Source organism: Anoplolepis gracilipes, chromosome 16 (genome assembly GCF_047496725.1).
Source record: "Anoplolepis gracilipes chromosome 16, ASM4749672v1, whole genome shotgun sequence".
Taxonomy (NCBI): Eukaryota; Metazoa; Arthropoda; class Insecta; order Hymenoptera; family Formicidae; genus Anoplolepis; species Anoplolepis gracilipes.
This window is the reverse complement of record NC_132985.1, coordinates 3,982,612-3,996,794: the sequence shown is the minus strand read 5'-3', so window position 1 is coordinate 3,996,794 and position 14,183 is coordinate 3,982,612. Positions and strand designations below refer to the sequence as shown.

Below are 14,183 nucleotides of genomic sequence, written 5' to 3'. Positions count from 1 at the left end.
ATCACAACTTTATTTTCACTTTACACATCCGCGTCTCATTTCATCACCGACCTACCCTAATCATTCCACATCTCGCCAAGATTTTCGCGCTCTTTTGTAACTGTAATCTATACGTTACTGAATATCTCGCGCATGCGCGAAAAAAAGCGGCTCCGAAAACACTAGTCAGATCAGACGTCAGATTGCGTCAACATGAAACTCTCGATAGCGTCGATACGGGACGCGCGGAGTCGCGGAGCGTCAGGCGGTCAGGCGCCGAGCTGTCAAACTCTGTCAAAGATGCGCGTTCAATAAAGCGATTCACATTTCATATATAGAGGGGATACTACGTAAACTGTGACGAGTTGGTGCATTTTATTGGAGCACCATTATTTTCCAATTTATTTTTACTTCGAAAAATATAATGTCAACTTTTGACAAAGAATAATTTACATACACATGTATACATCTTTTTCTACGAATTAGCTCATTTTTTCACTCTTGAAAGCTTATTCCAGTATATCTTGTAAAGTTCAATGTGACAGATATATAAAAAAAGAATATATATTTATATTACAAGAATTAAATGATGAAAAGCAATATTTTTATCATAAATTACAATTTAATTAAAACAGCGAGATATAAAGAGAATATAAAATAACATACTCTTATATATTGAAAGAAAATTTGCAGTTGATATATTAGATAATTACAGTATTAACATTTTTTATTGAATTAATCGATACACATACATTACAATGATAAACAATGTACACTATACAAATCTGGATGCAATTGCTATTAATTTGGTGTAATCTGCTCCTTTGCTGTGTGTTTTCTCCTTCATTTTTGTTCTGAGTATATGTGGAATAGGTACTTGTATTCTTGTACCTAAGGGCGTTCCATTATCATCAATGAGCACCAAATTGTTACTGTCGAATTTGGGAACTTTAGGTTCTTGAATCTGCTTTAATCCAACTAATATACCCTTTTTCTTCTCGCCTCTTATGGCGACTAAAACTCTATCTCCTAAACAATTTATGCCATCATATATTTTTATATATAAAGAGAAAAAGTTTTTCATAAATATATTTTATTTCTTCCTTCTGTCTTACCGATTAATCCAACTCCAACTTTGTTATAGACATGTATGCATCGTGGTGGTTTACCCTCCATCATAGCTTTCTTTCCTATTTCGCTGTTATCTACTACCCTCAATCGACTTAATTTAATTATATGATTTGCAGGGGCTGACGTAGAAATACTCCTGCTTGTAATATTCAATATTATCGAAGGCAGCATTATTCCGAGAAACAGAGGATGTCTGCTCGTTCAAACAATCTAAAATAAACATAAATTGCATAATATTACCTTAACATAACCTTAGCTTTAATCTTAAGCGAAAAAGACATGTCTGACATCTCTACGAATATAACAAGATATATTGATTAATATTTTCTCGGATATTTTTTTTAATTACGTCTATTTTTAAGTAGAAGCTCCCACTTTAAATTCCAGTCGAAACAGGATCAACAATTCGTAGTACAGGCTCCTCTACGATAACAACAAAAATCATTGCAACACCACGAGATTTGAAACATAACCTCAAGTTCGCTCTAACCTACCATCATCGAGATAGTAATTGTGACAACACGAAACGGCATTTTTGTTACAATCATGAACAAGATATATCGTCTCGAGCGAACCTTGGCACATTTACGATCTTTTAGTATGTTCAGGGTGAATTTTACGAGATGTTTCAGTACGGGAAGAAATTCCGAGGGAGAAAGCAACGACTCGCCGATTTTGGAGTCCGCTGTCGACAAGGAAGCGCAAGTAGAAAAGAAAGAAAATGCAGAAACAACGGAATCTGAGAAAAAATTGAGTGGTTTCGCACAAAGTTACGAGAAGTTCTCGCACATTGATGATAAAGTTCCAGAGACACCCAAAACATTTGCTTCTCTGATTCGCAACTCCAAATTTGTTGATGTAAATATTCAGTGTCTATAAATTATACCAAGTACTTGTTTTTTTTTTTTTATCATGGAATGTGTAATATTAATTTATGTTCTTTTGCAGCTGGGAGATCCTGAAGGGAAAGTAGTAACCGGTGAGGTCTTTCATGTAGTCAATGATGATCTGTATATTGATTTTGGATGGAAGTTTCACTGTGTTTGTCGGAGGCCTATTAAGAATGGACAGTGCGTGTTTAGATTTATCTTCTTCTTTTTTTTTTTTTTTAACAAATATTTTACTTTAAACGATTCACGCTGTTATTATTGGATATTATCATTTCAGATCTTATGTAAGAGGATCAAAAGTTAGATTAAGGATAAAGGACTTGGAAATGTCCACCAGATTCTTAGGTGCAACCACAGATGTAACTCTTTTAGAAGCTGATTGTATTTTAATGGGTTTAATATCGTCACCATTACAAATGGCAGAACAGAAAACAAGGACCAGTAGGCCGAGGACACAGTACGTTTAATTCAGTAATAGCTATGTTGAATAAAAATACTATTTAATATGTATTCAATATAATTGACCAGTGTCTCCTTCACAAATCAATTATTTTTATATATCATACAAGGTATACATATATTTATGTTAACACAATTTTTTTAATTAGGCAATTGTGTTTTAAGAGTATAATATATATTTAGTTCTAAATATATGTATATATCCTGTTATTCTCTAAGATCATATTTTTCACATGCATATTACATGTATATTACATTTTTTATGTTATTTTACATTTATTTTATTTCAAAGAGAAATGTTTTTTTATAAACGCATTCTCCGACAAATTCGATTGATTCAAACCGAGAGGGAATTGATTGACCAATCAGAACACTTTGATTTCTTTGTCCTGATTGGCCGAATGATCTTTCCTTATCCAACGCGTTTTCGAGCACAACCCAATGAAGCGTTGTGATTGGTGAACGCGCGAGGTCGGACAGTAGAGGCCGAAAATGCTTGCGAGAGGCCAGTCTTGTCACAGTAGTCGTTGCGATAAGAAGCAAAAGTGTTCCCTTTTTCGTTTTTTTCGTTTCTTTTGATCTCGTCGTTTCGCGCGTTTTCCATTGCTTGCGTCTTTCGCAAGTGAGGAAGATTTACAAGTGGTATGGATGACAAGTCGTACGGTGGCATATCCTGTGACAGTTCTGTGTCGCGTGAATAGGCGTGAGGCGTGCATTTCATCAGACGGACCTCTGCTGCTTTGTCGCCACCAAATCGAGCGACGGATATTAACCTAATAATACCCAATCAGTCGGTGGTTATACTCTACGTGAATAGTTATTTAATTTACAAAGGTCCGCGACGCACGGTGAGTATTTTATATGCGCGTATGTACATGTATATATTATATATTTTTTTTCTTTTATTTGTATCGTTCGACAAGTCTCGTCACAATTATGTTTTGTTTCTTTTATCTTTTTTTTTTTTTTACGTTATCGTTATCGTCTCCATAAACCACAATATTCAATTTACATGCGTTTATGTTTATGTTAATTACTGCTTGAATCATACTGTATAAATATGAAAAAGAATTATGTGGAGAATGTATATGTGAATTATCTATGAACGTTTACATGCTTGTATATTATGCAGATTTTATTTGGCTTGCCTGAAGGTTAATTCTCTTGTTTGTAATGTATTTCGCAAATTCCGACTATTGGTCAATACTATTTCATTCCAAGGTCACATATATGTTGTATAAATATGTGTGCGTAAAGTTGTAAAAAAAAATATATATATATTTTATTATAAATAATTTAATTAGATGATAATATTAATTTATATTTTATAAAGTGAGCAGTTTAAACTTTATTTATATTTACAGGAAGCCTTTGTTTTACAAGTTTATAGAAAATATATAAGAAATACTGCGGGAAGATATAGATAATAAAAAATATGGATTTTATTATTATAATTTTATGGCTACCAATATTTTTTTTTAATATCAATAACGTGCAAATAATTAAAAATACATACAATGTTAATATTTTGTAATAAAAGCACGGAATTATTTATACAAACCAATATGGGATATTATTTTATGAATTATTATTTTAAAGTAGAAAACATTAAAAAAATTTTTATTTATATTAACAGATAAATTTGCTGTTAATTATTATTTGATTGAAAGCGAACACGTAGTAGAAGATGCTCCGTAGAAATTATAACGCGGAAACATTAGTGAAAGGAAAAATTTATTCGCATAGCAAGTCTTGTAAGTTTGTGTGTGTGTGTGTATTTTAATTTATACTATTTGAGTCTGCTGTGGATTACAAACATGATCTTGTGAAACCTTATTTTCTTAATTTTTATTCTTTGCACAAATGATTGTATAGTTATCATTATTTTTAAAGCAAAAGTATTGTATAATATGGGAACTATGCTTTAATGTTGCAAACAATTTTCCTTTTGCTAGTCAAAATCATGAATTTACCGGAAAAAGAAATTATTATTTTTTTGTAAGATAATTTTTTTCACAGATAATTATTTTTGAAAATTTGCAAATATATATAATCAACAAAATCTTGTCATTAATATTACTTAATTTAATAATATGTTATTAATTTCAGTGAATTATTTTCATACTAAAATATTACTATTTACTTTGGTCGATCAGTTTATTTAAAACTGTTTAAAAAAATATAACAATAAAATTGCAAAAAATCTCCATCCTCTCTCAAAAATATACTTTTTATATGTATATTTTTATGGACTATCCGTATCATCTTAATGACAGATCACAGATTTAGTCAAGTGTAGCAAAGCGTACAAATATATCCGTGTTTACGTTTAAATATTATAATATCATACGTTTACACACACAGAGAATATCGTATAATTAGTCTAAATTACGAGATGTTTGAGATTACGATGCACTCGGGATTTTAACAAGTACAGCTTTCACATACAGCTCTGCTGGCAAATATATATATATATATATATATATATATATATATATATATATATATATATATATCGTGTCTGTATTACTTAACTTCCGCTCAACTTTCTATTTGCGTTCGATCACCCATGTGTGTGCTCGTTCGTTATTTACATTTAAATGTTATTGCAAGCGTTACATATGTTCTGTATAACTTTAGCTTAAGATCTTAAAATTTCACATGTTTCTTTTAGTAGATGATATATTTTTCTGACGTGCAATATTGTCGGTAGAAAATGTATTGAGAATATGTTGTACATGTTTCGCGAAAGAATATTTTGAAAGACTTTCTTCTGGGAATGAAATCACAAAAATGAGATTCGTGACTAACATGTTTGTTTCGTCAAAAATTTCGGAAAATTCTTATCAGGAGATCAATTTTTTTATTGTAAAAATTATTGATAGTAAATTATATATTATCGATTGATTGAGGCACCAATGAGTGATCATATCTCGCTTTAATCTTGTTAATTTCAACTTTCTTTCTAATCTTCAGTATGACAGTATTCTGTAAACTGTACAGATACGAACGTGTATGATTAGATAAAGACTTAAATTCAATTTGTACACACTGAGTATAATTATTTTGTCATTTAGAATTCACTCTCTCTCTCTCTCTCTCTACGGCAATATACAGACCTACAGATCTTAATTGACATCGCAGACATACTGTTCTGTGTCGAATAACTGTTCATCTTAAGATCTTAAAATTTCACATGTTTCTTAATTCTAAAGAATTAGTAGATGATATAAATATTTTTTCAATATGCAATATTGTCGATCGAAAATATATTGAGAATATATATTTCGTAAAAAAATATTTTGAAAAATTTTCTGGGAGTAAAATCGAAAATGAGATTTGTGACTAACATGTTTGTTTCGTCAAAGATTGGAAAATAAGTCAAAAAGCTTACACAGAAAAAAAGAATATATTCTTATTTTGACAATATTTTTAATTTCAAAATGTTAATCTTGAAATGAGATTATATTGCGTTAAACGAAGAAAATTTTCTTGAATAAAGACATTTTATATAGTTCAACCAAGAAAAATATATTGTTGTTATTTAAGAATAATTTTCTTAAATGGAGAGGAAAAAATGTTGGATAGAAAATAACACATGTTCAAATCGAAGATTATAATTTTCTTAGAGTTAAAATTATTTTTTTATTCTTGACATGACAATTGTAATATTGAAATAAGATTATAATATTGTTGAAATTTAAGATTTATAAATTCTTCCAAGAAGATTATAAATTATTGCGTATATATGAAACAATGAACGCGTTCATATGAGTATATAAGTTTTGATTTGACACTTACTTTTTTTCTGTGTATAGAAGATAATTGCGTAAGTTAAAAATTACTGCGAGGCATTGATAGTCAGGGTCAATTTGATAAAACTTTAATGAATAATTCAACTGAAATAAAAGTAGAAAAAAAGAAAAGTTTTTCCTATTCATCGCTGTTATCTAATCTTTTTTTTTATGTATTAGACAACAAAAAATTGATTTTTATCGATATTAATAATACATGTAATAAAATAATTTATCCGTATTCTTAGAACTTATCAATATATAATAATCGCTGCAATTAACGAGGAATTAGTGAAAGATATTTAAAATATTAAAAAGTAAAATTTTAAAATAATAAACTTAGAGATCAATTAAGAAATGTAAAATTAAAATTAAACAATAACATATTAATAATAAAAATAATAATATAAAAGTTACAATTTATTAATATTACACTTTTTCGATATTTAACATTGCATGAATTTACACAAAAAATGTTTATTAACGAAGGCTCATACATTTTTTTAATCCGACACGATAACAGCATAATTGCAGTAATTATAACTCTACATTGTAAATTACATGGTCCATTTAATATGTTTTATTTATTAATTGCATGGAAATGTTTATGCATAAGATTGATTAGTAAAATAATGCTTGCAAAATGCGCATTATTGTGTCGCATTCTTATTAATCGTCTGAAAAACTTGTTACAAAATACATTACTGTTAATTTTATACACAAGAAAAACAAGTAAAAAAACAAATGTTCCGATTATACATGTTAGAGAGTTATTACGCTAACACTTGGTATTCGCGTACACAATTTTTTGCCAATGAAATCATAACAAATGTATTTGCATGCGTGACATTTTAATATAGGACATGAAAACAGATAAATTGTCAAAGACTAACAAGAAATATCTATAATAAAACCAGATATTATTCGATACTAATATTAATTTTGCGCGTCTTTTTATATGTTTATGAACTCTTAAATGAATATTCTTTAATTTTTTTTATTTATTATAAACGCGAAAACAAATCATATATATATAAAATTATAAAATTATTTATTCATCCATATAAATGCTTAATCTCATATTCATATATATATATATATATATATATATATATATATATATATATATAGAGAGAGAGAGAGAGAGAGAGAGAGAGAAAAGATTTTATAACAAGGACAAGGGTGTCCTTGATTAAAAAAATAAAAAAATGAGTTATTAAAGCATAAGAAAGTTCTATACGCCTTATATCTTATAACAGAGCTGCGTACTAATTGGCCTAATAATTATGGAAATAAATAGAAAAATATTTAGACGTACTCTTGTGTATTAAATGTGAATTTGATGCCGTCTTTTATTCCTATAAAGTTGTGATTTTTGAACTATGTCTCTATGCTATTCTTGAAATCCTCGATATAAATATCTACTATTAATGCTTAGATTATTAGAGTAAAATTTTGACTAAAAGAATTATTTATATAAATTAATTATTTAAATTAATTATAAAAATTAATTATATATAAAATAAATTATATAAATGGAATTTAATTATATAAATAGAAAAAAATATTAGCTTTACGTGGCACATATTTATGAAAAATATAAAAGAGAATATATTTAAAAAAAAAATTTAGAATATCAAAGAGATTTGAAAGATAACGGGTTTTTTTTATATACACACACATGCACGCGCGCATGTGTGTGTGTGTGTGTGTGTGTGTGTATATATATATATATGTAGTATAATTATAAATGTAAATGTAATATAAAATAATTGTTAGCTAAAACTTTTCTATTTTTTTCAGGGAAGATGGAGAAGAACATAGGCTTTAGTGCTCAGCCCTCGGCTCCTCTGCCATCGGCTCCACCGTCTTACGAGGAAGCCATAGCTAATACAGGAGCACCTTTACATCCTCCAGTTGGTTCCCCACCATATCCCCTGGGAACTACGCCAATACCAATGCCAATGCCATGTATGTATTGTAATATGCCTTAAAAAATTAGGAGTTATTTAGATTTAAAAAGGTAGATATTTTTTTTGTTTTTTTTTAATTTTTATTAATTTTCTTATTTTATATTATATTATTTAATATTATATTTTGTTTTAGTATTTTTTAAAATAAATTTTTTCAAAAAGTTTTAGAAGAAATTGTAATTTTTTTCGAGCCTTTCTTCTCAAGAAAATTGATTTCGAAAATTAATTGTATATAATACTTATACTTTTTTAAACTTAATATATACCTTTTTTTGATGATAAAAGAAAAGTGCATATGTAAAATAAATTATGTGTATAATACAATTTTAGACAATCAACCACCAAATCAAACGACAATGCCAACACCTTCCGTATACCCGGGATCGAGTCAATCGCAGCCTCGTTTTAATGCCGAGCCGAATTCTGTGCCGCAGCCAGAAGTACGGGTGCTTCAGCATGTAACGTACACTTTAGGACCGCATTCCGTGAAAATGTCTTGTCCATCGTGTCACACCGATATCAAAACTACCACGATATCGGATCATCAGCCTAGTGCTCACATTTGCTGTATTGTGCTCTGCTTACTCGGGTGAGTGATGTTCTATTACATTACTATTTTATTTTAAATTTGTACTTCTTACGTATCTCGATTAAGTATCTAATAATAAAACTTTTTTTTTTTTTTATTACATCGAAATGTTTACTTATTTGTTTTTTATTTATCGCTTTTTGTTGATTGTTTATCGAGAAAAAATTAAAATCTACTTTAATCTTTTTAAATGTTTTTATCATCAAAATGTAAAAATTATTGTTTTCAAAATGATAGTATGTAACACATATTTCCTGTATGGTATATATTTCTTGTATAACTCAAATATATTGTATTATAAATGATAATCTCAGACATTAAGTTAATATATAAGTTTTATATAACTAGATTTTGATCTGTTGTTTCAGATGCTGTCTCTGTTCATGCCTGCCATACTGTATGAGTGCTTTCATGAGTGTTCATCACTTTTGTCCAAACTGTAAAAATTATATCGGTACATGGAAAGGCTGATTGCAAGATTGCGTGTATATTCCATCTTTAAGAATATAGGAAATGTTATACAGTTACGTAAAAAACTACCCGTGTAATAAGTCATTCTTTGCTTATTACACATTAAGCAACAAAAAAGAAGAATTGCTGAGAATGTAAGTTATATTCAATTTTTTTTGAAAGTCATTCCATTGCGATATGCAAAAGATGATAATTTATCAAAATCAGGTTAAGTTAGGCTTGATTGATGCAGCGTGTCGGGATTGTATAAATACGGACAAGAATGATTGTATGAAAGATGAAAGTGACATTGATTCCGAATCATAAATTTCTATAAAACTTATTAGACTTAATATATGTAAATAGTGATAGATAAAGTAAATACATTTAAAAAAAGAGAATATTGAAGAGAATTATAGATATTTTACATAAAGGCAAAATGTATTTTTATTTATATATATACATGCGAAAAAACGCTACCAACATTAAGTTTCGAAATAAGAAATACTAATTTAATATATATATTCTTCAGATTTATAATTACTACTTTCAATCTTCTATTTATTTTAATTATAAAATTAATATTTTTTAAATATATAAATAATATATAAATACATAAATAATTTTTGATTCTTTATTTATAAAATAATAAATACAGGATAAAATTTTATTTTGAATATTGCTTGAATAAATTAATGGTCTAATATGTTATATAGAAATATTTTATTGTATTCCATAGAAAGATTTTCAGAATGAACTAAGAATCATGTGCGATTTTATTAGAATTTGGGACACTTGAATTCTTTAGGATACTTTCGTTGCTTTATGCTAAAAAAATTTTTTTAATTATGTTTAAATTTTCTATTAGAAAAAAATAAAGAAGCATTAAAAGAAACTTTTTCTTCATATTTTTATAATTTTATAAAAATAATACAAAAAAGGCTTGAAGGAGCTTAAATGACAGGTTTTTTCTAATGACGTCAATTTTTCAATAAACAGATGTAATTAAATCAAACATAATACTTATAAAATATTGTCGAAATAATAAACTAAAGAAATTGATAAACAAAGAATATGTAAACAAAACAATTTAAGACAATATTTTATAAGTATTATGTTTGATTTAATTACATCTATTTATTGAAAAATTGACGTCATTAGAAAAAACCTGTCATTTAAGCTCCTTCAAGCCTTTTTTGTATTATTTTTATAAATGTATGGAGCAATCGATTATATTTTATTATAATTTTATATTTGCTTAGTAAATTTAGTTTAATTAATAAATTTAATTAAATAAATTTATTAAAGTTAAACAAGTTTAATTAAATTAAATGCTTGAACAACGAAAGCTGTCTTATATATGGCTTGTGTCTAAAATGATATAATATTGTCATATATTTTCGTATATTGTCGCATATTTTTATTTTTGTACTATGAAATATGATCTTTGTGAAAAATAGGTGATAAGATTTACGGTAAGTGTAAAAAAATATGTTTCTCTTTTTGATGAAACCTGATATATACGTTAGAACGCAAACATACATTTATTAAGCGTGTTCACAAATTTATCTGAGTAAATATACAGGCATATATTATACAAGCATATAAGAATAAGTGTATTGTAAACTGATATATTTTTGCGTACGAGAGTTAAGACGGGATTTGCGAACTTCTTTTATAGAAGAAATTAGTATAATAAGAACGCGTAAGAATTATATGCTTGAGTTTATTAAAATAATATATGAATGCATAAGTAATATTATCGAGATAAAACTGATAAGTACTAAGGCAGCAGGACTTTTTAAGAAAGTTCCGTGTCTTGCGGTGTTATAATCTCTTTTTCCCACTCTCTTTCTCAAGTTTGAGTAAGAAAAATGTGTGTTGGAATTAAGAGTAATCTTGAATAATATAATATTTTGAGGCGGAGTGAAACTTTTTCTTTGGCTTAAATGATTTAAATTATAGATAATGCCGTTTAATTCGGAAGATTCAAAATATGATTCGATGATATTTGAATATGCCATTGTAAAATTAGATTTCATCTTATTTTAACAGATCAGTAATTTCACGCTTGAAATTTTTTGTGTCCTCTTTCTGTTCCATTCTGTTATTAGCAAAGTATAGGTTTATTCGTATAATCAATGTTTTTATGTATAACATTTCTTCGATATCTTGCTTTATTTATCGATTCCTTCTCGATTATAATTATATTTAAAAGTTAAGATTATCGTCGTCTTCCTTTGTTTCATATATTAGCTGTTTTTTATATATTTTAATTTTAAGTGCAACAGGTAATAATATATTCTTTTTTACTATATTTCTTCCTATCGAAATAAGATATATAAATCTGTCATTTCATTATTCCATTTATTTCTCTAATAATATATATATATATATATATTAAGACTGCAAATATTAGTATTACTTATAGATAAATTTACAATCTTCTTATCATTAAAATCACAGTTAGAAGATAGATAATTTCATTAGTTTCATATTTTTAAATTTATAATAACTCGCAGAGTTAAAAAAAAGTTTATTTATGCATTCTAACACCAATTTTAATCGAAATTATTACAAAAATAAGTTTTTTTACAACTATTGAATTTTGAAAAAAAATTAAGATAAATAAATATAATAGGAAATGGAAAAGCGATTAAGAAACACTGCTGTTATACATCTTTCGAGCTCTTTATCAAGCTCATTCGTTGTGAAATGTTCGTTCTGCTATCTTATTGTTAGTATTAATCTCAGATATATAATACATTTTTTCAAAAATATTATTAGAAATGCTGAAAAAACTTAAAATAATTACTTCTTTCTCGATAACGCTGATTTTGTTTATCGTGCTGAGACATATTGAATCTGTCGACGTAACTAATGAATCAGATAATTTAATAGTAGTTTAACAATTTTTTTTTTTTTTTTTTTTTTTTAGATGAAATGTTTGTCTACTTTTAAAACAAATAAGTCTTACTGTTCTACTGACAGATTTTTAACTTTTTGAAGATTTTGATTATTCATTTTCTTCCAACATGTTTCTATTGTCTGTCCATAGCCTGTACAAATGTCCGTTTTTTTTTTTTTTTTAGAATTTGTAACGGTTAATTTGTAGCGTTACATAGGTATATTTTATAACTATAGTCTGTAATGTCTAATTGTGACCACTCACGGCATGAAAAGCATTTATAATAAATAAGACTTAATAGGTAATATAGATTTTCTCGTTCGAACGCAAGTATGCGTATATGGAATCCTCTTTTCTTGATGTCTTCGTATAAGTAAATGTAAGTTCTCTTTAATCAAAACTTCTACTTACATTAACAGACTGTCTTAATCTTTTTTTTGTTACTTCGTTGTTCTCTGTCAACTAAAGCTCTTGAATGTATTGGTTACTTTTAATCAAATTATAATCCGTTCCTCTCTCAGATTTTTGGAGGTTTTGATTATATTTCCTTCCCCATTTCAATATATTTCCATTGTTTTTCCATTGTCTATTTCAATCCTCGTTTTTGAGAATTGGTAACGTTATTTTTTTTATAACTAAGGTTTATAACATGTCACATTGTGATCACAATTTTAAATAAATAGCGATAGCTCGATAGATCGATAGATTACTGGATTATCTTGTTTGGATGCGAAAATTTTATGCCAGATATTTTTTCCAATTAAGATAAGATAGAACATCCGCGACGTAATAAAAATTGACGTGCGATACTTTATATGATACTTCTGGAATTCTAACTAATCATTTAACGCAACAAAGCATCCTATTTTGTTCGAAAAATGCTTGATTTATTACCAGCTGGTTATAAAAAATATTAATGGAATATCAAAGATAAAGAGTCTCGTTTCATATTATTTATAATATCCATTGTTTTACCATAATAATAATTATAATTAATAATTAATAATTAATATGCTTAATTGAAATAATAATTATATTGTTGTCAAAATAACTTTTACGAAGTCTGTTAACTCTTTGGTTTCACTGGTTTTCGCTGGATTTGAAATGTATAAAGATTGATTAGCAGGCTCAGTTCAATTTTTGCACAAATGAAACAATATACGTGCATTTTCTACTATTTCCAATTTATTGTAATTCTTATTTTAATATTTATTACTATTCGAAGATTTTATTTTGTTTCGGCTTCTCGGCCGAGATTAGAAGAGCACTTATTAAAAGTTTTAAAGATTCTTTTGGCTAGTGACATTCTATGAATGTCGAATAAAAGTAGTCGAATTTGGAATAAACAATGCTTTGTTAATTAGAATGCACACTACTTTATACATATATAAACTGCATTATATATTTATAAGAAAAGTGTATTGCTTTCTTTTATACTGCTCGTCTTCGCGTCGATAATTGTCATTGAGTTTATATTTACAATTAAATGATTACCAATTAATGTTAAATAAAGATATTATAATTTACAGAGAAATTAATATATCTTATATTCGAATGCACTATTTTAGGCGAATGTTTTTTGAAGTTTAAAAGTATGTGTGAAGATGTTAATGTGGGATTATTGGAATTGGAACGATCATTAGTCTACTAAACCACAGTTTTTATTCCATGAAAGATGTACAAATATCGCACGATGTTTGTGTAGTATGAATCGTGATTGTTGGATTATTGGAAAAGTAGAAGTAGTTAGGCTAGTGGAGAAAAGCGCAAACTCGCGCCACTCGATAGCTTTTCCTTTTCTCACATTTTCCTGCTCTTCACATTTTTGTGCTCTTGGTTTTTGAAAAATCCTTTATGACAGGAAAGTCTGTTATGGCTGATACGTGAAAATTATATATATCGATATTACTTAGAGTTTTATACGTGTTTCCTCGAGACCATTGCTTCCACACATAGAATGACGGTCACGACTACTTTCCAACATAACATTTCCATTAGGATAAAAATTGA

General features: G+C 27.6%; 2 protein-coding genes across 4 annotated transcripts; one reads left to right on the top strand and one right to left on the bottom strand.

The window, feature by feature from the left end:
* Nucleotides 1-688: 688 nt before the first annotated feature.
* Mrpl14 (mitochondrial ribosomal protein L14) lies at nt 689-1,281 on the bottom strand. Its single transcript, XM_072908851.1, has 2 exons — nt 1,095-1,281; nt 689-1,008 (listed from the first exon to the last, which is right to left on the bottom strand). Exons 1-2 carry the CDS (start codon nt 1,279-1,281, stop codon nt 755-757), a joined length of 441 nt encoding a protein of 146 aa, XP_072764952.1. The 3' UTR covers nt 689-754.
* A 375-nt stretch (nt 1,282-1,656) lies between these two features.
* On the top strand, nt 1,657-12,695 carry LOC140674911 (small ribosomal subunit protein bS1m). 3 transcript variants are annotated; one of them, XM_072908848.1, is made up of 4 exons: nt 1,657-1,968; nt 2,059-2,180; nt 2,278-2,457; nt 8,057-8,218. In XM_072908848.1, exons 1-4 carry the CDS (start codon nt 1,657-1,659, stop codon nt 8,082-8,084), a joined length of 642 nt encoding a protein of 213 aa, XP_072764949.1. In that variant the 3' UTR covers nt 8,085-8,218. The 3 variants fall into 3 exon arrangements, with proteins under 3 accessions (XP_072764949.1, XP_072764951.1, XP_072764950.1); XM_072908850.1 differs by lacking the exons at nt 1,657-1,968; nt 2,059-2,180 and adding exons at nt 8,557-8,815; nt 9,184-12,695 and having other exon boundaries at nt 2,320-2,457; nt 8,057-8,224; XM_072908849.1 differs by lacking the exons at nt 1,657-1,968; nt 2,059-2,180; nt 2,278-2,457 and adding exons at nt 2,952-3,307; nt 8,557-8,815; nt 9,184-12,695 and having other exon boundaries at nt 8,057-8,224.
* Nucleotides 12,696-14,183: the final 1,488 nt, after the last annotated feature.

Excerpts from the sequence above, each read along its gene's own strand:
- Mrpl14 (XM_072908851.1), bottom strand. The coding sequence starts at position 1,281 with ATGCTGCCTTCGATAATATTGAATATTACAAGCAGGAGTATTTCTACG. Across the intron at positions 1,009-1,094 it reads AGTTGGAGTTGGATTAATCG|GAGATAGAGTTTTAGTCGCC; the intron begins GTAAGACAGAAG and ends TAAATTGTTTAG.
- LOC140674911 (XM_072908848.1), top strand. The coding sequence starts at position 1,657 with ATGAACAAGATATATCGTCTCGAGCGAACCTTGGCACATTTACGATCT. Across the intron at positions 1,969-2,058 it reads GCAACTCCAAATTTGTTGAT|CTGGGAGATCCTGAAGGGAA; the intron begins GTAAATATTCAG and ends GTTCTTTTGCAG. Across the intron at positions 2,181-2,277 it reads AGGCCTATTAAGAATGGACA|ATCTTATGTAAGAGGATCAA; the intron begins GTGCGTGTTTAG and ends TTATCATTTCAG.